The sequence below is a fragment of the Cryptomeria japonica genome, chromosome 4 (assembly GCF_030272615.1).
Source record: "Cryptomeria japonica chromosome 4, Sugi_1.0, whole genome shotgun sequence".
Lineage (NCBI taxonomy): Eukaryota > Viridiplantae > Streptophyta > Pinopsida > Cupressales > Cupressaceae > Cryptomeria > Cryptomeria japonica.
The window spans coordinates 190,414,324-190,437,840 of record NC_081408.1 but is presented as its reverse complement, the minus strand read 5'-3'; the positions used below and the strand labels follow the sequence as shown (position 1 = coordinate 190,437,840).

The 23,517-nt window shown below is 38.3% G+C and overlaps 1 protein-coding gene across 1 annotated transcript in view; it reads left to right on the top strand.

Annotated features, from left to right (window-relative positions):
* Nucleotides 1-23,517, top strand: part of LOC131027784 (mitochondrial intermediate peptidase, mitochondrial) — a 200,883-nt gene that overhangs the window by 144,620 nt on the left and 32,746 nt on the right. The window contains exons 12-14 of the mRNA XM_057957872.2: nt 3,749-3,865; nt 5,205-5,330; nt 5,418-5,485. Of these exons, the coding sequence (XP_057813855.2) occupies nt 3,749-3,865; nt 5,205-5,330; nt 5,418-5,485 (311 nt within the window). The remainder of the gene's footprint in view (nt 1-3,748; nt 3,866-5,204; nt 5,331-5,417; nt 5,486-23,517) is intronic.

Sequence of the window (23,517 nt, the reverse complement as noted above, 5' to 3'; positions counted from 1 at the left end):
TTTTGTGCACTTAGCATCTTCTCAGTACCTCGTTTTTTGTGCCTCAAAATATGTGAAGATGGCTTATGGGCATCGATGTTTGTTTCGGTTTTTAATAGTTTTTTACCTAAAAAAAATTCTGATGGGTTTTAATATTTTTTCCCTTGAAAAAATCTGTGGGTTTTAATAATTTTGTCCTAAAAATTATCTGTGGGTTTTTAAATATTTTTTGTTCCTGTAAAAAAAAAATCATGAGGGTTTATGATTTTTTCCTCAAAAATTGTACTTTGCTGCAGTCTGTTTTTAGTCGCACCTGGAGTTGTTGTGCGAACATCTGCACTAGTCTCTTGTTTGCAGTCTATTTTTCGGGCATCTTGCTCATCTGCAATAGTTTGGAGGGTTTGCCGATTTTTTCCTCAAAATCGTGACAACTGTTCTTGGTGTGTCTCTAGTTACAGGGAGGAACAGTTCTCCAACATCAGGTTGGACGGCTGGTGTTGTTTTGGGTATCTCTAGAAGTTCTGCAATTTCTGGCAGAGTTAGTGGCAGGCTCTTGTCTTCTGTTGCAGCATGTTCTGAGAAGAAGGGGGCAACCTTCTCTGTTATTTCTCTTGGTAATTAGAACGATGGCCATTAAGGGAGGGTATTAGAATAATATCTTTCTCTTTGTGTTATTAATGGTCATTTAAGTTGTTTCTAATTTCGCCTCTAGTTAACGATTGTTTCTTTTAGAAACATCGTCTTTGTAACTCTATTTAAAGGAGCTTTGTCTCCTTGATTAATTGAACAAAATCAATTCTTTGAAATCCATTGCGTGTCTCGCATTGTTTTAACTTGCTCGTCTTATACATCCTTATTTAAGGAAATAATTTGTTGATTGTTTAGAAAGTAACGTGCCATATTTGTGCACACTCAAATTGTATGGCCATAGAGTGAAGCAAAAGGAAGAAGTAGCTGGAGGAACACAAAGAATCAGAGGGAAACCACTCAATAGTAGAGTAGAATTAATATGATGTTCAAGAGAAGGAAATTCCATGTGAGAGAAATAGTTGAGGAAGATAGGAAAATCATTGTAGAGACAACAATGTAATTTAAGAGAACAATGCTGACGGTGTGATAATTCTTTGAATAAAGTTGATCAACCTAACAACAAGAACAAATTTTTGAAGGCGAGCTGCTCAATGTTGACGGAGAGGGGAGATTGGAGAATGAAGCTGGGAGAGATATTGCATTGTTGGAGGCAAGACACTAAGCATTTTCGGTCTGTAGTAAATCGACTATAAACTGAAAGTGCTGTGGATGTTTCTTGCGGTAGAGTGGGTGAAGACATATTTGGGGCATTCCTTTGTAGTGGTATTATTAACTTCTGTGAGAGTAATCAAAGAGAGAATTTTCTAAATAATGGGGCTTTGTTGTTATTTGTGCTCCATGGGTTGCATCTCTAGTAGTCATTTCACTAGGAAATTTGAATGGAGACTTGTGGATGTGCCAACATTCCCTGGCTCATTCTCAATGGGGTCTCATCAATTGGAAAACATAAACATAATTGATCTGACATAGGTGATACTAAATTTATAAGAAGAATTGTAATTCACTTGTTTATTATTATTGCTGATGGAAACTGTGTGAACTAGATTTAAGCATTGGCTGCCTTCTTAGTCCACAATGTGAGCAACTCTTTAGCGTTATTGAGTGATGGGTCTACTCTTCTCAACATAGAGTCATATTGTGGGATTTCCCTCTTAAATTTATTTTATTTGTAAGTTTAATAAAGCTTTCATTTATATTTTAACATTTTGAGTTTCAACTTGTAGGGTAAATGAGCTTTTTGATTTTATGGATAAGCTTCTTGGAAATAAGGAGCTGAAAAGTCTGTTTGGAGTCCAATTGTTAAGCTATAAGGTCCTCAAGGATAGGGGCAAGTTACTTTGGAGTTCCTGTTTTTGTGCATGTCATGGGGATGTGGAAGAAATTTCCCCGTAGTTTTCCAAATTTTTGGAATGGGCTCCTCAGAAAAAAGTTTCCTAGTAACACTGCTATACACTAGAGGTTTACTATGAAATTTGAATTATAAACCAATTTGTATCATTGTGTTTCATGTAGAAAGATATACTTTTGACAGTCTAAAAATATAGCTCAAGCGAGCATCTAAGCCAACTGATAAAAATACATGACTCCCTACAAGCAACAACTTAGAAATTACTACTTTAAGTCAAAAGTGGATTTGAACTCCAGTCTCCCCAATGTGATGTAGGAACATCTAGGGGTGTAGGGCAATCCTGTATCATCCAAAAAATATTGTTATTTTAAATTTTAGTTAAGGTCAGATGAATAAAAATAAATACAAGCATCTATGGGTCTCTAGGTACCTAGGAAAGTGTAAGGGGGCATAGGGGGTTGAAAATATTCAATATTTATGGATTATGTGTAAAGGCAATTGCATTATTCAAGAAGGGATACCTTTTTTTAATCATTTACAATGCCAAAATTATAAAAATACCCTTGTGGATGTGGGAAAAATGAAGCAAAAGAGTCATGCACTCATATTTATTGAATGGTTACATAAAAATAGGAAAAGACACTTTCTTAGGCACCCACTTGGGAAAAATGAAAATACACCTCTTTAGGTGGCTTCTTGAGGAAGTTGAAAGGTCATCTATTGGCTATGTGTTGCATTTATTGAGTTCCATATGTTGCTCTCTTAGAGGGGGCGTGAGAATTGCAAGAGGCATAAGAGAACTATAAATAGAGGCTTGGGATGGGAGTTTAAGCATCCAAAGTTGAGTGATCACTGAGAGTGGATCATCTAGAGTGGTGTGGATCATTCAAAATGGAGTGATAATTTGAAGTTCAGAAGAGTTCTCCTTCTTGTGAGAGTGGAGTTGTAGTTTTTCTTGCAAGATTCGTAAAGCCAATGAGGCTAATCTTTTTAATTTCTGAATATTAGTGTTTCTTTATATTGAAGTAATAGAAAGTCAGTTATTTCTATTCTTTCAATTTTTATGCAATTTTATTTTTTATACTATGCATGAATCTTGGGTGGAGTAACCCTCATAGTGTAAAAGAGTATGTTTTTTGGGTTTGTTAGGGGAGTCCCCTACATCACAATGAGAACCCATTGCGTTAACCCTTGATCTCAATCGCTCAGACTGTTTTGATTTTTACGATCTTATCTACTACTATTAATGAGAAATTCATTGATTTCTTGGATTTTTTTGATTTGTAACATATTTATTTTTTTATTTCTTGTATTATTATTATTATTATTATTATTATTATTATTATTATTATTATTGTTATTATTATTATTCTTTTGTACACTTATCTGGTTTGGCATCCCCTTACTCCTATGATTTAGAGGTTATTTCGAGCTATACCCTTTTTAAATGGAGTCTGATAATGAGTTTTGAATTAGTGTAGCAAAGCCGTATAATCTCAATTTCTGCTACTCAGGTTTGTGGACACCTGGAGGATCAAAATTTACTATAGTAAAGTTTATTGGATATTCTCTGAGAAAAGTTTATGTGAATAACTGGAATCCTTTATATTGTATTCGCCTAAGCAGCTCATGCATATCCAGAAGCATCAATATGAAAATTTTCTGTCCTTTACTGCTAATAAAAATAATAAACAAGTGTCAAGGATATTGTAACTAAACTATCTTAAATGAATTTAGCTATCTGAATTTAAGGGAATTATTTCTCCAGTCTTGCATGTTTTAGTCCGATATGTGTTCTTATTATGTGATCACATTATTTAATGTTTGCAGGGGGATCTGGGATGCATGTATCTGGATTTGTATGTTCGCAAAGGCAAGTATCCAGGGTGTGCACATTTTGCAATCAAAGGCGGGAGACGTTTGTCTGAAACAGAGTATCAACTCCCTGTAAGATATGTTTTTTTAGTTAATAGCTACATCATTTAGTGCTTGGCTATACTTTAGGATGTGAACTGCATAAGATGATATAAAAGGCAATGTCAGACAAATAGATTTATAAGTAAATAAGTCACTCTTTGAAAACATAACAGTGTTTGACAAAAATAATAATCATTTACTGATGTAAATCAACATTTGTTCTCAATTCTGGGTAGGTCTTGGCTGGATTTTCTATGATTGTCTTATTGATAAAATATATAGGTTCAGGTTTGCTGGTGCAGCAATTTTTTCCAGGGTGTCATACATACTGGATTAGTCTATACGAGAAGGCATAAAAATCTTAAATATGTGCATATTTAATACTGAAAACAGGGTTTAAGTTAAGAAACCACATAACATGCATATATAGAACACAACCACCATTAAAATACATCCTATGCAGAGTACAAAGTCCTGAAACATGGGCAGGGGCAGAGAGAGATATAAGAATCTATGAATCGAAAATTCCATATAGATTGGACATTAAAGGTCAATAATTAAAGTTCTGAGAAGTATTAGAATGCAGTAACGATTCTTGGGGTTAAACAAAGCGTCTGCAAGTTATGAAGATTGATGCCTAGTTCATAAGTTATAGGATTTGCAAAGAATTCAACGAGTTCCAGAATTTGGAAAGATTGAATGTCCATTCTAATGCTCAGAAAAAGATAGATGAAGTTTTTAACAAATGCTGCCAAAAGTATTTTCATGCCTGCTATACCTGTAATTTATACACTCAAGAAAATTAGAAGCAGTTGTCTAGGCGGCAGCTTGCTCAGATAGAGATCAAGAAGATTTCTAATAAGGTCCACAAAAACATGACCAAATTGTGCATTGTTAGTCGTCAGTGCAATGACAGCTAACATATTTATCATCAGGAGTACATGAATGGAAAAAGACATCCGGTAATGGAAATGCAGTCACTAGCTTTATTATGGAAAAGCCTATAGATTCTCTGCATATACACTCCGAGTTCTGCAATTGCAGCCTAGATTCATCTTATGTCCATGGACGTACCCATATGATTTTGTCCTGCAGTTGCACCACCCTGTCTGAACCCACAATAAACCAAACCTGAACCTGAAGCCAAAACAAGTCACACCCAAATCTAGTGATGCAGGGGAGTGAACTGGTAATAGAGTATTTCATATATAAAAATAGCTTTCCTAACTATATTCCCAAGGAGATTAAGGAATATTTTATTTCATCTTTTATACTGGTATAGATAACAAGGTTTTAAATGCTGATCAACTCATTTCTTGCTGATAAAAAGATTGAATCAATGACTTATTTTCTGTCAAATTATTTTCAGGTAGTTGCATTGGTTTGCAATTTCCCTCCTCCAGCAAGTTCGTCTCAGGCAATGCTAAATCATTGGGAATTAGAAACTCTATTTCATGAATTCGGCCATGCTATACACTCTCTTCTTTCACGCACGGTATTTAGTAATTCACACTTATAGTGTTTATCTTGTTTTCAATCAACTTTTATGCACTGAGGAAATTTGTTTGGGAATTTTTTTCAGGATTACCAACATTTTTCAGGGACAAGAACTGTTATTGACTTTGCAGAGACACCTGCAAATCTCTTTGAGTACGTATGGGTCAATTTCAGTCTTGTTTTTATCCATTACAACTTTTAGTGTGCATCTTGCATCTGTAGGTGCCAATCAATGCTTAAATTATTAGTCATTTGTACTCAGAAATTATGATTTCCAGTTGTATAGGAGTTGAATTTCATGCTATATGACATTCTTGTATCCTTTGTGATGTTTTGATATTCCTTTTTTTTTAATTTAAAATTAAAAAAAAATGTTGTTAACTCAGTTTCAAAAAGATGTATTTAGAGACTATCTTTTATTCTACTTGTATTCAATTGAGTTTATATTGAAAAGTTACAGAAAACATCAAGCAGCCTGGCTTTTTTATGTTTCTCATTTCCAGCATTTCCTAAATACCTTGGAGATGGAAATGCTCGTGAAACATCTTGAAAATGCTGATAACTGATACAATTTTATAATCTGCTCTAGTCGACATAATTGCCATTATAAACATGTTGGGTTTGACAGAATCGGCTCTGGAAATGTCTCTAAAAAATGTTTGATCATGGTGTCAGTCCTCTTTTTCCTTCATTTTCTAGCATGAGGCTGCTTTTCCCACATTATGCAATCATATCCTAGTGTATGAAAGGTTAAATCAAGACAATCAAACAAAGCTAGGAGAAAAGAATTAGGTTTTAACCAGAACAACTGCACAAAAATATTCTAGAAAATAAAGGCACTTTTAAAGGACCTATAGACCATGTGGTCATCTTATCATTCATATCATAGTCCTTTATTCTTTTGGGAAAACACAATTGATTGGGAGAGAAGGGAGAAGAATTGGTGTGTTTACATTCTAACTTGCACCTCGACAGAAAAGATTCACAATCATAAGAATTGTGTGTTTACATATTCCTAGAGCTGAATGATTTTGATGTGTCCTTTGCTGCACACACAGTGATGTCTGAAGTAGAGATTCAATTAGGACAGTTGAGTTTAGCTTCAAGGAGTGGTATTTGAAGCAGCATTCCTGGAGTAGAATCATCTGCTTGTAATTTTACCAAAGAGTCTAGTGATCTCAATGATATAGAACTTGAGAATGATCATGATATACACTACAAGGTTGCTGACAATCAAACTATGTGTTTTGAAACTATGCTTCCCCAAGCTTTTGGGAAGAGGAAATGTGTTTCTGGTATGGATTTTTATCTCACCATTTTTTAAGGGATGACAAGGGATGATTATTAAAATGAAGAAATTTAAAAATGTAAGTAAATTTCAATTATTCATATAATAGCATCGATAAAGCATTCACTATAGACATTATAGAACCTTAGTGCATAACATTAGATTTGAATTGAGATTTCGCATGAGAATTGTCAAACAAATTAACAAAATTTAAAGGTTTTTAGGGGATGACAAGGGATGATTATTAGGAAAAAAGAAAATTTTAAAAAGTAAGTAAATTTCAATTATTCATATGATAACAATGATAAAGCATTCACCATAGACATTATAGAACCTTAGTGCATAACATTAAACTTGAATTGAGATTTCACTTGAGAATTGACAAACAAATTAACAAAATTTAAATGTTTTCATTGTCAATTTAGACATAAATTATATAAAATTACAACAACATGCGTAAAGGATGCAAGGGTCACTACAAAATGACAAAAACATACAGTTAATATAGTTCTCCCTAGTTAGTGTTTGCCTCTGGTAGGTTTCCATCAAAATTGGAGTTCGAGTCTGAGTCAGTGCCACTATGAGGGATTGCCTCATGCAATGGAACCCCAACTAGTCCTTGTTGTGCCTCTTCCTCATCAATTTATGTAGCATCTTGACAATCAACATCCCAACATGAGGTTGGAGTTTGCTGATAATTAGGGGTTTGGTGATTTTATTGCTGCAAGATATTATGTATGATCACCAACTTCTTTAATGGTTTGGAGATTATGTTTTTCCTCTTGATTGATTGGATGAAGCTATATGTGGACCGATTCCTCTTTGTAGCAAAGGAACTAGCAACCTATGAAAGAAGATGAGTGACAGGCGTCCTCAACTTTGGCACATCTTTTCCTTGCCGCATCCACCATCCAATAGGGTTGGTTTGAGTTGATGTAGCTTTATGCATCCTTGCCTTTGCTTTGTTAAGGTTGGATCACAAAGATTGACAAAGAGAAGCCACTGTGTGAATAGTAAATAAAACTGCTCAATAATGTACATTTTTTGAAGGATATTCATGAGCCCTTCTTTTACCTTTTAAACATGAGATGGATGTTTAAAACTAATCATTACTTTTTTGTGCCATGAGTGATCCCAACGGCTCGACGCCATGTTGGGTGACACTATCAATCTCAATAAGATAAGTTTGATTCTCCACAAATCAATCTTGACAATGAAGTCAAATGATACATCTCTTATACATTCTATAAACCTTCACAAGTCTGAAAATTCAGAACACAGAAAACATATAATATATCTGATTTGACAGACTACACACACAATATTCTCAACTTGCTACAGACAAACGAGAGAAGCCAACAATATATATCTATCCATCTGCCGAAGAAGAAGAGCAATGAATATAAAGAATCGGAATTGCAAGTAAAGAGACACCACAAAGGAAGAAGAAAAGACACCAACAGTTACATCTTCACCGACAGCCATATGGACATGAAGAGTCACTGACAACCACAACTACACTGTCAGCCACATAGAAATGAAGAGTCACCGACAGAGAAGTGAAGAGACTCCATGGTGGAGAGGAAGAGTCACCGACAGGAAAGTGAAGAGACTCCATGGTGGAGAGGAGGAGTTAGATATTATCTTAGATCTCTATCGCAGCTATAAATCTTCAACAACTAGAGTGTTGTCTTTCCAAGGCATTTCCAAGTTTCTTCTAGCAACACATTGGCTGTTGAGCCTCCATCGACGATGGTATTTGTCAGCTTCTTCCCCAATATTTCCATTTTGATGACGATCGACTTTCTCCCGATGCTCACTGTTAGCAACATAGGATGAATGGCCTGGTTACCTTCATGTGATGGTTTCGCTATACGTTACTCTTGTGACTTACATTGTTTTTGGCCAACTATGTTGTCACCAATTATATTAGTGATTGCCATTTTCAATTGTGACATGGTTTGTAGAAGGTCTTATAATTGTTACCTTTACAAGTATTATTGTTTCTAGCACTTGTCATGCTATATTTTTCTTAGACTTTGACAATAGTGGAGTATTGGTGGTTTGATTGGAGGCTTTTCTCTCATTCACCATTGCTTGTTCTACATCAGCTTTGGCTTCTCGAAGTCTCTCCTTCTCTGTACAAGGATTTAGGTATATTGCCTTGTTTGTAATCTCATGATCGACAAAACTTCCTTGTCCAGTTCCTCCATGACCAGCATGTTCACCCCTTTTCTTTTTTTAGGCAGTTGGTGTCTTCATGCTTCCCGAGTCCACACCACTTGAATAACATTCTTGAGTTGTATGATTGGTTTGGCAGTATCTGGCAAAGTGAACCCTTTCATTACATTTCCAACATTGAATCATTGGTCTCCCCTTCACGTCGTATTGTATTATGCTTCTTGGCCACTTTTGTTGTTGTTATTAGTTTAGTTTCTATTATTTCCTTGCTTGTTGCAGTATTTGCTAGGTGATGCATTAGAATTGGCATGTGATTTTGGTGGCGTGGTCGATGGGGTTGATTGTTTCCCTTGAGCAAAGAGCACTTATGTGCTTGTTTTTAGGTTGTGCGGACATTCCTTGATGGAATGTCCCAGTACCTAATAGATGTCACAAAACAATTATTTTGGATAGGTTCTTTTTATGTGACTTACTTTACAATCGGTGAACCACATTTCTTTGTTCTCCTTGGAATTTTCTTTCTCGGCCTTTAGTCCCTTCATCATGTGCAACATATCCCATCTCAAGGTTTGTATTGTCTTCGACTCATTGTCATTGTTGCAATCCTTCGTGCTCTCGTTGTTGCTTGCTTTTTTCTTTACTTGTGATGTTTTATTCTCACTCTCAATGCCCATCACCTGATTGTAAGAATCTACATACCAAGACAGAGGTACTACTTTCATTTTCTTTCACAGTGACAAAATTAGTCCCTCGATGAACCACCTATTCTTCAACCCGTCGGCTGGCTGGTTTCCCATCTTATCCAACAACTTCTCCAACCTACGATTGTAAGCTCGTATGTTCAGATGCTTCCCATGTTTGGTATTATAGATTTCAGCAATAATTTCATTATCATCTCGTAGGAGTTTAAACTCTGCCTGTAACCCCTTCAACTATTCCCAAGATTCTATGTGTTCATCTTCTATTTCCGAGAACCTGTTGATGGCTATTCCTTGTAATGTTGCGAGAAACACCCTTAACCAATAATCTTTATCAATCTAACTGCTTGTCAACCAGATGGTTCTGCACGTCTTACAGTGCCTTATGGAGTCCTTTGATGCATTCCTCGTGAACTTGGGGAGTTTTTGTCTGTCAATACTTGGACTCGTTGAGGGAGCCACCATTATTCTGGGTTGGTATGTACTATGTGCCTTGGACCTAGTTGGACTACTTTGGTCTTGACATTCTGGTGCTACACTTGCACACACGACCATTTGTGAGCCCTTTGCACGTCCACCATAAGCATCCCTTGCACCTTGGTTACCTTCCTCGTTGTTTCTAGACTCTCTACTTCTTGAGGTCTTTGGCTTAGTTCCCCCTATTCTTGGTTCTTTCGATATAGATTGGTTCTCAATGCAGAAATTATTCTCAAGTATTTCAGCAACCTCGTTCTCAAGGTTCCTGTCGTGACGTTTTCACACCTCGCCCCATTGCAAATGGGAACCCCCTACTTTTTAGGCCTTGTTAGTCTTTTGGTTTTGGTTCTTTTGGTCATTTCGTAGTAGATTTTTCAGTCTCCTCAATTTGCATCTGTTTTGGGTGAATTTGATCAAGTCTGCAAATTTTTTTTAACTTTAAACAAATTTGGCAGTCTGCAACCTGTTTTGTACATTTTAGGGTTTTACCCTTCAAACTTGGATTTGAGGCCTTTCCTTTAGGGTTTTGAAAACACTGAATGTTGCATTGGAATCAGAGCCCTCCAAGGAACCCGCCAGTGAAATTTGAGCAAATTCTGAGCAACTTTCTTTTTTTAGAAAGTTTCTATTTTTTAGGCATTTCATTGACTCTCGGATTCTCTTTATTTCATCAAAAATCGAACTTACTATTTTTAGCAGTTTCTAGTTTTAGTAAGTTTATATTTCTAGTAAGTGTTGTCTCGTCCTGTTTTGCCCTAATCTTAACATTTGGAAATACCTACTATTTTTGGTAAGTCTATTTTTGGCAGGATCTTCACTGGTAGGGGTCCTGACACTGAAGGCTGAGCATTCTTGAATATTTGTCTAAATCCGGAAAGGTTTAAAAAGAAGGCAGTTGGTCGAAAAATGGCTATCTGAATTCACTCCAGAAGTGGAAAGGCATTGAAAGATCTCCTAAGGCACAAAAATCCACTTAAGTTCCAAACATGTCATCTCGATTTGGAAAGTGCAAAAATGGCTAAGTCTGGATAAAAAACCAAGCAAGAATTCCTCACAAGAGAAATGCATCCAAAAGTAGTTGGGTGCGAAAATGGGGTGATGGAGGATTTTTCGTCCACCCCCAAAATTCCATGACCATGCCTTTTTAGTGCCCAAGTTTGTAAACGAGTGCTAGAATGAAGGTGTGGACATGTTAAATTCTTCCACTATGCCAAAATTTCGCCCAAGTGTGCATCAGAGTGCCAAAATGAGGAAGGGAACGATTCTTCCTTCCAAAGGAGAATTCTCCCACAGGGTCATTCTAGTGCCCAAGATTGAAGGTTGATTTCCAAGGCAAGGAAATTTGAAGTCAAGGAATTTTCCTTCCAAAGAAAATTCCTCCACGAGGTCATTCTAGCGCCCAAGATTGAAGGTTGAATTCCAAGGCATGGAAAATTTAAAGTAAAGGAATTTTCCTTCCAAAGAAAATTCCTCCATAGGGTCATTCTAGTGCCCACGATTGAAGGTTGAATTCCAAGGCATGGAAATTTGAAGTCAAGGAATTTTCCTTCCAAAGAAAATTCCTCCACAAGGTCATTCCGACACCCAAGATTGAAGGTTGAATTCCAAGGCATGGAAATTTGAGTTGTGGAGGAATTTTCCTCCCAAACCAAATTCCTCCTTCACATGTTTCCAACACCCAGTCCAGGAGAGGAGTGCTAGAGAGGGTTAATGGAGGAATTCTCAAATGAAATCATGAATTCCTCCTCCAAGATGAAGTTTCCTCCAGGATAAACTAAAGACGGAATTTCAAGTGAGGAAGAAATCACACCCAAGGATGAAATTGAGATAGAATTTGAAACAAAGTGGAAATTTCGCCGAAGGAACAAAATTCATGAAGAAATTTCAAGACGAAGGAAAATTTAGGTAAGAGAGAATTTTCTCTCTTGAATTCTGGAGCCTGAAACGGAAAAATTCCTGAAAAATAGGAAAAGTGGCAAATTGATCAAAAATCTCCCTCAAGGCATGATGAACATAAAAACACGGAAAAATTCTTCTTGAATAAATTTTTTCTCTCTCCAATTTTTCAGGCATTCAGGAATTCTTCAGAAGTGAAAAGATTGTTTCAAGGCAGAAAAATCGTCCAAAGCATCTTTTGCAATCGTGGAATTGAAAGATTCTTGTAAAGGATGAATTGGCAACAAGTAAGAAGAATATTCCGCTTTAATGAACCACAACCCGAAAAATTATTAAGTGCCTATCACAACGGAATCCATTTGGATGGTGAGAAACTTTTGGCTACATGACATAGTGGCACATTCATGGCAGGAATATTTAACCAATTGGTGGCTATGTCAATGCATGCTGAAGTAATGGAGCATCTTTTGCATGTAGCCATCATATTTAGGCTAAGTTGCCGGTTCGGGTTCGGGTTCGGGTTCGAAGAACCCGGTATGCCGGTACGGCAAAATTTTGAAAAGGGGTTTGGGTTCGTTTGGGTTCGTTAGTACAAAAACATGTAAATTATATATATATATATATATATCAAAGCCTATAAGCATGAATTAAAATATGCATGTCACATAGCATCATATGAACAACAAAACAAACATAAACTTGTAATCATAGCATCATGATCATACCATAATTGATAATAGCATCATATACATCAAGTTTAATATCAAAATGACAAAATATTCAAGTATCATTGTTTCAACTTTCAACAATATAAACTTAAAGTTTAATCATCAAATGGATCATCTAATTCTTCATCCTCCTCCTCCTCCTTCTCATCCTCATTGACATTGACATTACATGAGCCAATGCCACTTGCACTTGCACTATAAGTTGGCTCAATTTCCGAGTCATCAAGTGTCAATGCAAGAAGCTGAGAAGCAGGAGCATCCAAATCAGTATGCTCTGGCTCAATATCCCACATCTTTGTTTCCCCTTGTGTGTAGTCATGTTGTTTGTGTGAAAGAAGACGTAGGTTGGAATGCACATATACTAAATTCTCCGCTCTTTTTGATAGCAGCCTATTGCGCTTTACTGAGTGGATGAAAGAGTATGTGCTCCAATTTCTTTCTGAAGCAGATGAACTAGCAACCTATGAAGACAAAGTAAACAATTAAAGTTATACATTAATAAAAATAAAATTACTAGCAACCTATGAAGACAAAGTAAACTATAAATAAACTAAAACTTGTAAATTAAAAATTTTAATTAATTAAACTTACTTGTGATAAAACTTTTATAGCGAGGGGTTGTAGGTGTTGGAAGCATGTGCCATGGAAGTACCACCAGCTATGAGCATCTTTCTTGGATCTATGACAAAGTGCATCAACACTTAGACCATTCCCATTTGCGAATTCTATGAACTCATTTGTAACAACATCTCGCAAATCATCATCGGGATATAGTCTAAGAAATGCTGCCTTATACCCATCAGATACTTCTAGATCTCTCCATGGTGGAATCCTTCCTGGTTTATCAAGAAACTGATTGCTATAGTACTTAGGTGTCAAGGCATAGGCAAGAAGGTGCAAAGGAGTGGTCATCTTATTCCACCTCTCTACAATAATTAATTCCAGTTCTTTGAAGAATTTCTCCTGAGGATCATTCTCTTTTTCATTTATAGTGAACTTTATTTTTTCAAGCATTGAATCAATGCCATCATAAATCTCACCTATGCAAGGCCTATCTATGTCTGTATAGCGAATCATGCTCATGATGGGCTCAGTGATACTTAGGAGATATGTAACAAGATCCCACCATTTCTCATCCAATATTCTATCCCTAATTTTTCCTGCCCTCTCAGTGCTACTTTGCTTCCATACAGTCCAATTGGTGCTGATCACCATATTGCATAGTGCCACTCTAACTTTCACAAGTCGTCTTAAGACGATTGTGTTTGATGCAAAACGGGTCTCAACAACCTATAACACAAATTAATGCCAAATTATTAAAAAATAAAGCCAAACTTTAAAGAAGAATACACAATATAGCTTACACAATGATATTATTAACATTGAAAATTCAAAAAAATCAGAAAATGTAAAATTAAATTACTATTTCACTTACCTTCAATAGCTCCAAATTCGAATAGGTTCTAAAAATCCCTTGAGACATGTGGTGGTTTTTGATGAACATCTGGATGTCCTCAGCCTCTGCATACACATCTCTGATCCATTTTATTTTTTGCCCAATCCTTTGTAGCATAAGATTGAGTGAATGTACCGCACAAGGTGTCCAAAAGATGTGATCATAGCGTTGCTCAACCAACAAACCAGCAGCTCTACAATTTTTTGCATTGTCCGTTATGACTTGGACAACATTGCGGGGTCCCACAGACTCAATGGCAGAGATGAGAATTTCTGCAATAAATTCGCCATCTTTTATTTGGCCCTCACAATCCACAGCTCTCAAAAACATTGCCCCTTTAGGGGACACCGCTATGACATTGATCAAGGGACGGTTTTTAGCATCTTTCCACCCATTTGAAACAATTGTTACACCTGTCTCAACCCACGAATCCCTTATGGGTTTCAATGCATCTTCAACCCTCTTCACCTCTTTCTCCAATAATGTTCCACGTACCTTCTCATAACCGGGGCCCTTATACCCTCTTGGTGCCTCATTAACACTTTTTATCATTTGCTTCCAATATGGGGAGCGAACAACATTGAATGACAAACCATTTGCATAAATGCACCTTACTATATCTTGATCAGCATTGTCTCTACTCTCATTTTGGAATGCGGTTTCTAAAGGCCCTTTTGTTCTTTTACGTGTCAAGGGTGGTTCACTTTGAGGTTCATTTGTGGCAAAGAAGGGGTGGTCTTCTACTACAATACTGGGATTAGAAGGGCCTTGCATTCCCCTTGTTTTCTTTGATGCGGTTTGGTTCAATCTACGGGCTTCCCTCTCTTCTACCGCCTCATGCTCCCTAATATATTTCATCACTATCTCATCTGGTATAGGTTTACCATTTTTGCCAGGGCATTTTTTGATGCCTCTTCCTTTTATTCCACACAAATGGCCTACCACTCGATAATATGAACTATTACGTTCAATATCACATCCATGGCATTTCCAACGGAATCCCCCACCTCCCGGAAGTTGTTTTATAATGTCCACATATTTCCATAAGGGAGAATTTGGATCATTTCTTTGTTTTGCAATTACTTGTTCATTGCCAATGGAGGAAGATGTAGATGCCATTCTAGTTCCTATGGCAAGAAATAAAATAAACATATTCAAAAACAAAAACTAAATAATGAAAAAAAATTCAAGTTTCATGTTTGACAATTTGTGAAACAAAAATAGTTGGAAAAAAATGTTTAAAAACCTACCTCTTGCTGCCAATGGAAGCTTGAAAATGTATGGAAATGATGCTGCAACACTTGTTGAAGCTTCTAAAATCAGTCTTCAACTCCTCCTCTTTGATCTTGGAAGCCAAATTTTGTTCAACCTCTCTTCAACCTGCTCTCATAAAAAATTTGTTTGCAACACAAATGAGGTGAAATGTGTCAATAAGATGTTTTAGAAGTGTTTTTTAGGTTATAATTTTCGCTTTTTTAAAGGCGGAATTGAAAAAAAAATAAAATTTGGTTTGTTTTTTAACTTATTGGGCCGCCCAGCCACGCGGGTTCGACTGGGTCCGCCCGGGTTCGACTGGGTTCGACCCGGGTCGAACCCACCCTGGGTTTTACGAACCCTGGTCGAACCCAGGTCGAACCGGACCCCTACCACGGACCCGGTCGAACCCGGACCCGTACCAGGGCTTCCCAGGGGCGAACCCTGCAACTTAGTATTTAGGAGATGATGGAGCCTTTTCGACACATTGGGCGAATTTGAAAGAAGTGCATTAAATGCACAATGGATGCCATTTTTTGCAAGAATGTAATTAATTGATAATGGACATGATGGGTCATTAATGCTTATTCCCACCTTGTTGCATTAGGTGTGTGGAACCTTTTAGGTCAAACCCTAATTAGGGTTTGCATGTAAACAAGGCTGAAAGCCTATATAAGGGGGTGAGGCCTTCATTTGTAAAGGAAGGGAGATTTGTATGAAATTGTTGCAATAAGTTATTGAGATAATAACAGTGAAACATTGTTCTCCGATGGTGTCCACTTTAGTTATTTTTTCTCAAAACTTGCATGGTTTCACCTTCCTCACTTAAGAGTAGATGTAGGGTAGTGCTTTGATTTCAATGGAGAATGTAATGGTGTTTGATGAATTTCCATGGTTTATACTTTTTGTATCTTGTTGATTATAAGTTGCAGTGTAAGGTTAACTCGAGCCACTATATTTGCGCTAAGTTCGATTGTGGATAGTCGTTTGGATTGTGCCGTTTTGGGTATTCAAATGCACTTGCTCGATTTGAAAATCCTCAACATCCTTGGAAGATTGCACCAGTTCTTGTGGAGTAGTAGTTAATCTTGGCGAAGCAGAATTTGTTTTATTTGGAATTTGTCCGATAGAGCACTATCTGTTTATATCACTGCCCTTAGTAGTAAATTTAGATCCTTCTAAATCCATTAACCTTTAATTTCAATCTATTCCAGTTTAGTTCATTCGAAGAAGAAGCATCACAAAATTGCTATATCCAGTGATGAAGTTCCAGCCACAACAAAGAAGTGAAAGAACGATCCAAACGTAAGTTCCCTTGGATTACCAGCATATCACATTAAGCCAACTGAGTCACATTCATTGCATAATCGGAACCTTGGAGTCAATTGTTTGAACTTATTGCAATCTTAACATACAATTGAACTTTGATCAAGAGAGAGTAAAGTGACCGTTGGAAATCTTTATGTATTGTTGCGCGTGGTCACAAAATGCACGTCAGCAGAATTGGCGGTAGAGGGAGGGGCGAATATGTGGATTGCGGATTCTATCATTTGAAATTTGTGGAGGTTATCTCAAGCCATTTTTTTGCCCTCTTCTGCATCTACAAAATTGGCGCTAGGAGAGCCGAATACGTGAACTCCAGATTCTATCATTTCAAATTTGCGGAGTTAATCTCAAGCCATTTTTTTACCCTCCTCCGCAGCCAACAAAATTGGCACTAGGAGGGGCTAACATCAAATCATTCATTTTAACAAGTGCAAAAAATCTCAAGCTGGTTGGAACTAGGATGAGCTTTCATATTTCTTGTTGTCAAGACAGTCTCCTTGTAGACATCGATCAAATTTAGAAAGATTTGAATGCGCAAGTTTACCCCAAGAATTTAGCCATTTTTTTATCCTTGAATTGGCACTAGAAGGAGGGCTAACATCAAATCATTCATTTTCACAAGTGCAAAAAATCTCAAGCTAGTTGGAACCAGGATGAGCTTTCGTATTTCTTGCTGTCAAGACAGTCTCCTTGTGGAAATTGCTCAAATTCAGGAAGATTTAAATGCACAAGTGCACCCTGGGAATTTGTCTCAATTTGCCTTACCATGGAGGTGCTGGATTCATGAAACCACCAAGTATGATGAGATGAATTGCTTGACATTCTTGTCAAGGATAGAATTGGTTCTACAAGGGAAAATCTTCTTTTGGGATGTTCCAAAACTAGAATTGTGCATAGTGTTCGATGATAATTGAAATGGAAATGATCCTTTCTCAAGATTCAAGTTGAGAATTCAAAATCAAATAGAATTGGGTAATGAACGACTTGAAAGTGTGTTGCTTCCTCGTGGGTGTCGGATTCACAATACACAACATTCAGAATTAACTTGTTCGATATGTGAAGAGGCTGTCAACCAACCTAGATGTCAGTTGGATTATCAAAATTACCAAGGAAATGCACTTGGAACAAGCATCTTAGTCCCGCATCAAAAGAACAAAGCATTGGAACATCATTAGGTTGTGAAGGAAGAAATTTGGAAGAAGATAGTACAATTGAATCAAGCATTCAAGTGGATGAAGATTGTCCCTATATCACACCAGAACAAGAAGCTATTGCAGTAAAGATCAAAGAAGCAATAGAATACATCTGAGCAAGGAGAACCACCCAAGGCGATTGTTAGCATATGGAAGCAAATGAATATACAGATTTGCAAGTTATTGAAGATCATCAAGAACCAAAAATGGAGGACTTAGGTCAAAGTAGAGATGATGTGAGAGATTTCCAAATTTCATTCATCCAAGGAGGAAAACATGAAGAGGGAAATGTTTCCAGTGCACTTCAAGATGGAATAATCCTTGATGAAGAAGTTCATTCATGCATGCTCGAGATGGAAAAAATGATAGGCAACTTAAGGCAAGAAGGAATATTTGATGATCAATGGGTCACAATGATGGAAGCAAAGTACAAAGAGCAATTTGGGGTGGGGCTAGACCCATTACTAAAAATTCAAAAGAGTTAGTGGTGGAAATACTTCATGTTTCCAAGTTTCCATTTGAGCCCGTATTTTGAGTTGCATGTTGTGGATGCAAGTGGGATGATACATTACCAACTTCGACCATTTCAAAAACAAAAGTGATCACCTATCACTTGTGGAGCAGTTGACTACGATCAAGAAGGAACCTCATGAGTTCATGGGAGATTTCAATTTCAGATTCCATAAGACATGGAATAGAATTTCTGCTCTAGTGAAGCCATCTCCAAATCATGCCTTCTTGTATTATCTGACAGCTCTCAACAGCGATATAGCTGTCATGATACAATCAATGGGTGGAGCCTCTCTACCAGGTGCATATGACATAGCTATAAGGGCATAAAATTGTTTGATACAGGCTAGGAAGATAGCTCCAAGGTCTCCAATGCCTCTCTTCCCAGAGGCTCCTACTCAACAACCCACCTTGGCTCTTATCCCCATGGCGCCTGCAGGTCAACCATCCACATCCTCTACATCCTCTAATGAGCTCCATGAAGTCAAGACTACTGCAAAGCTTTAGCAATGAGTTGGTGACACTTAAGAGGCAACAAGCCCAGCATAGCAGACCTTATCAAGCACAAAATGAGAACTATCAGCAGAATAGGTCACCCTTTCAAGGGCAAAACCAATGGAGCAACGCCAGGCCTTTCAATAGTGTGAACACCACAGCTGCAAGCAACTTAAAAGCAATAGTTCCAATGCAAAATAACCTCGCCCAAGAGCAGGATTGGTGTCAACCATGCAATCAGCCACACAACCAAGGTGCATGCCAAAAAGGAGGGTTTGTCCAAGCCTTTGTGGTGCAGGATAAACCAACCACCTCTGGCCAGCAGTATGACCCAAATCAACCTAGTGTTGGCACTCAGGCTTACTTGCAAGGTGATTCTACCTTTGTCAATTGGCAAGAGGCAGAATTTTGTGGTATGAACCAAACAAACGGTGAGTCTATGCTACAATAGACAAGGTCAAAGAAGAGAGCCATGGAGGCTGCCTTACCTTCAACATCAGCCCAAGCTCCAACGCCCAATATAGCTGTCCATGATACAAGCAAAAATACCATGCAAGCGAGTAAGAGGCAGCAGGAGGCCCAAGTCGTCCAAAGAGCAAAGGTAGACCTTGTAGCCTCAAAGAGGCCTCTAAAATCAGCTGGTGTTCCTTTCAACATAGTTGATCAGATGAAGAAGACCAACCTGAATGTCACTATGTTAGAGGCCCTTTCCATCCCATCTCAAAGGGATTTACTTGAGGCATTGAAAGACATCAACCAGTCAGGTGATGAGGCAACAGTCAGCAAGAAGGCAGTCTCCACTAATTTGGTGCACCGTGCAACCCATGGAGGAGGAAGATTCAAGCAACATCGGCAAGCCTCCCCCCTTCTATCTCTCCTTAATCATAGGACATAACTTAGTTCACAACTACATGATAGATTCAAGAGCTAGTAGCTCAGTCATGCCTAAGAAGGTAGCTGATCTTCTTGGCATAGATTATGAGCCTATGACTAAGGGGGTGGTCCAATTGGATGGCACTTCTATTAAAACAGTAGGTGTTGTTAAAAGTTTGAAGTTAACCTTGCATGCATGCCCTGGTTGCACTGTCTTGCAAGACGTATCAATCATCGACCTCCCCACCTTCTTTGCCATCTGCCTGTCTAGAGACTTCACCGCCAAGATAGGTGGATACATGTCTTCTGATTGGTCTCACATGCTATTTCGAACAAGGTATGGTACCAAGGTTACCATAAGGGCAAAGCCTATTGCGCAAAACCACATTGAGCCCTACACCCCCAGCCCTATAAACATGAATTGCACTTTGCACGAAGAGGGGGAGGCGTGTATTGTCCGTGAGCCTGCTACTCTTTTGCAAGAGGTCCCTGATTGTTTGTTGGATGAATGGGCCAATGCTTTTCAGTTTGATCCTTTAGCTGAGACTGAAGAGACTGGGCTTGGTACCTATTGTATCCATGAAGAGGATATTGCTATCCCTAACCTCATCAAGACACAATGAGATCTAGAGGGGTTATGGAGCATGTTTTTTGATGGTTCAAGTAACAAGAACAATGCAGGCGCTAGTGTGATGCTTCCTTCTCCTAAGCAAGAGAAATATTTCTTCTCTATTAGGCTTTAGTTTGGTTGCACCAACAATGTCACTGAGTATGAAGCCTTAATCCAAGGCCTGCAACTTGCACAAAGCAGAAAGATTAGATCTTTGCAAGTATTTGGAGATAATGAGTCGGTTGTTAATCACATCCGAGCTCAAAGTATAACAAAGAACAACCTACTCAAATCATACAAACATAGGGTTTGGGATTTGATTGAAGGATTCATGGCCTTCAACATCCAAAGTATTCCTAGAATCCAGAACAAGCATGCTGATAGGCTTGCAGCGGTTGGTGCTCAATTCGACATACCAGCGCATGTTGCAAGTGAGAAAGAACAACACATCAGGCTTGTTGTGAGGCCTGCTGTCCCAGACAATCAAGTAAATTGGCAAGTGTTCGAAAGTGATCAGCAGATTGTCAACTTCTTGCAAAATGAAGCAGATTTTTTTGCTAAAATTTGTCTAAGTTGCAAGACCAGTATGGAGATCAAATCATGCAGCTCAACTCCAACAAGTTGCCTAAAGGTCTAGTTACCCTGGAAGGCATTTTCAACTCAGATGATCAATTGAAGAAGAAGATCAACCTGGTTGCAAAGAGGGGTGATTACAAGCTAGGTGTTGTTGCCGAGGGTAGGTCTCTAAACTTGGGCAAGGTGTGTTCCTCAACGGAACAAGAAGCCTTTGTTGAGCTTTGTCAAAAATATGATTACATAGTTACTTGGACCTATGAAGATTTGAAGGGTTGGACCCTAGCCTAGCCCAGCATACTATAGAGCCAAACCCGGATGCAAAGCCAGTTAGACAAAAGCAAAGGCCAATAAACCCCAAGATTGAGCCACTAATGAGGAAGGAGTTGACCAAGCTCATAGAAGCTAGTATCATCTTCCCTATTAAGCACTCCTCGTGGGTGGCCAACCTTGTCCTTGTAAGGAAGAAGAATGGGGAAATTAGACTATGTGTAGACTTTAGGGACCTCAATAGAGCCTCCCTCAAGGATCATTATCCCCTTCCCTCCATGGAGCAAATTTTTCAAAAGGTCAGTGGCTTGGAAAGATTTTCATTCTTGGATGGATATTCAGGGTATTCAGGCTACAATCAAATCTTAGTCCAAGAATCAGACCAATAGAAGACTGCATTTACTACTAAGTGGGGTACCTATGCTTATTGCAAAATGCTTTTTGCGCTAACCAATGCAGCCGCCACATTTCAAAGAGCAATGGACATGGCTTTCAAGGGTGCATTAGCAAAGTTTGTACTTATATACCTTGACGACATAACTGTTTATTCGAAGCATGCAGCTGACCATCTTGGTCATCTTGAGCAGGTGTTCATGAAATGCATGGAGTATGGTGTGTCCTTGAACCCTAGCAAGTGTGTATTTGCTACTGACCAAGGAGTATTGCTAGGACACATTGTATCCAAGGAGGGCTTGACCATTGATCTAGAGCGAGTGGAGGCTATCCTTTCTCTTCCATTCCCCAATCACAAGAAAGGATTGCAAAGTTTCCTTGGTAGGATCGACTTTGTGAGGAGGTTCATTCCCAACATTGCCACCATGGTAAAACCTCTCACCTCCATGTTGAAGAAAAATTTGGCTTTCACTTGGACCAAAGAGGGGAGGGCTGGTTTTGAAGATTTAAACAATCAATTGTTCAGGCCCCTACCCTTGTCAATCCTAACTATGAAAGGGATTTTATCCTCTATACCGTCGAAGGAGAATCCAGCATCTCAGCTATCCTAACACAGCTGAACGATGATAACTTGGAGCAGCCTATTGCTTTCTTTAGTGAGGGGTTAAAGGACTATGAGCTCAAGTATAGCTATGTAGAGAAGCAAGTCCTCACTGTTGTAAGGGCATTAAAAAAGTTCAGACACATATTGTCTAACAACAGGATCCAACTCTTAGTTCTACATGCAAGTGTCAAGGATTTCTTTCTAAACAAGGGCATCGGTGAGAAGAAGGTTGGGTGGATAACCAAGGTCATGGAATATGACATCAACATCAAGATCACCAAGCTTGTATGAGGCATGGGCCTATGTGAACAACTTATCTCATCTTTTGAGACTACTTCAGAGGTCGCCCTTGTGTTACAAGAGGATCAACCAACTAGCAACGACACTCTATTCAATTGGGTAAGTGACATGACCACCTTCTTAATGGAAGGTAGATACCCCCAAGGTCTGGATAGGACCAAGATAAGGCATTTTAGGTTGCAGTCCATCCCCTATGTCATAGTGGATGGTACCCTTTTTCGAAAAGACTCTAATGGAGTCTTGTTAAGATGTATCGAGCAAAATCAAGTCAGCAGATTGTTAGAATTGCTCACAATCTTTGTTAAGATTGTTAGAATTGCTCACTACCTCTTCACCCCATCCGAGCAAATCAACCATTCGCGCAATGGGGTTTAGACTTCATTGGCATGAAAAATCCACCTTCTAGTACTGGCCACAAGTGGATCTTGGCCGCAACAAATTTATTTTACTAGGTGGACAGAGGCAGTTGCATTGAGGGATGCCATTGAGGCCTTAGTATTGGAATTCCTTTATGAAATTGTGACAAGATTCGGTGTTCCCTCCACCATCATATCAGACAATGCCAAGGCATTCGTTGGAACCCAAATAAGTTCTTGGGCAGTGAAGCATGGTGTATACTTGAAGACGTCATCCAATTATTACCCTCAGGGTAATGGCTTAGCTGAATCTTCCAACAAGAACCTCATCAAGATAATCAAAAGGACAATTGAAGACAACCAGAGATCATTGCATACTAAGTTGAGGACAACCTTATGGGCTGATAGTATCACACCCAAGAGGGCGATCGGTAACTCCCCTTTCATGTTGGTATATGGGAAAGAAGCAAGACTCCCATCTTCCCTAGAGTTACCCTCTCTTGAACTAGCACATCAGCTAGAATTGACAGAGAATGATGCCATGACAGATAGGCTAGCTGAGCTGATGGAGTTGGAGGAAGTTAGAAGTCAGGCTATGCATATGCTTGAAACTCATCAATAATAGGTCAAGAGAGTTTTTGACAAAAAGGTTTTAATAGGGTCTTCAAAGAGGGAGATCTACTTCTAGAGTGGGATGCAGACAG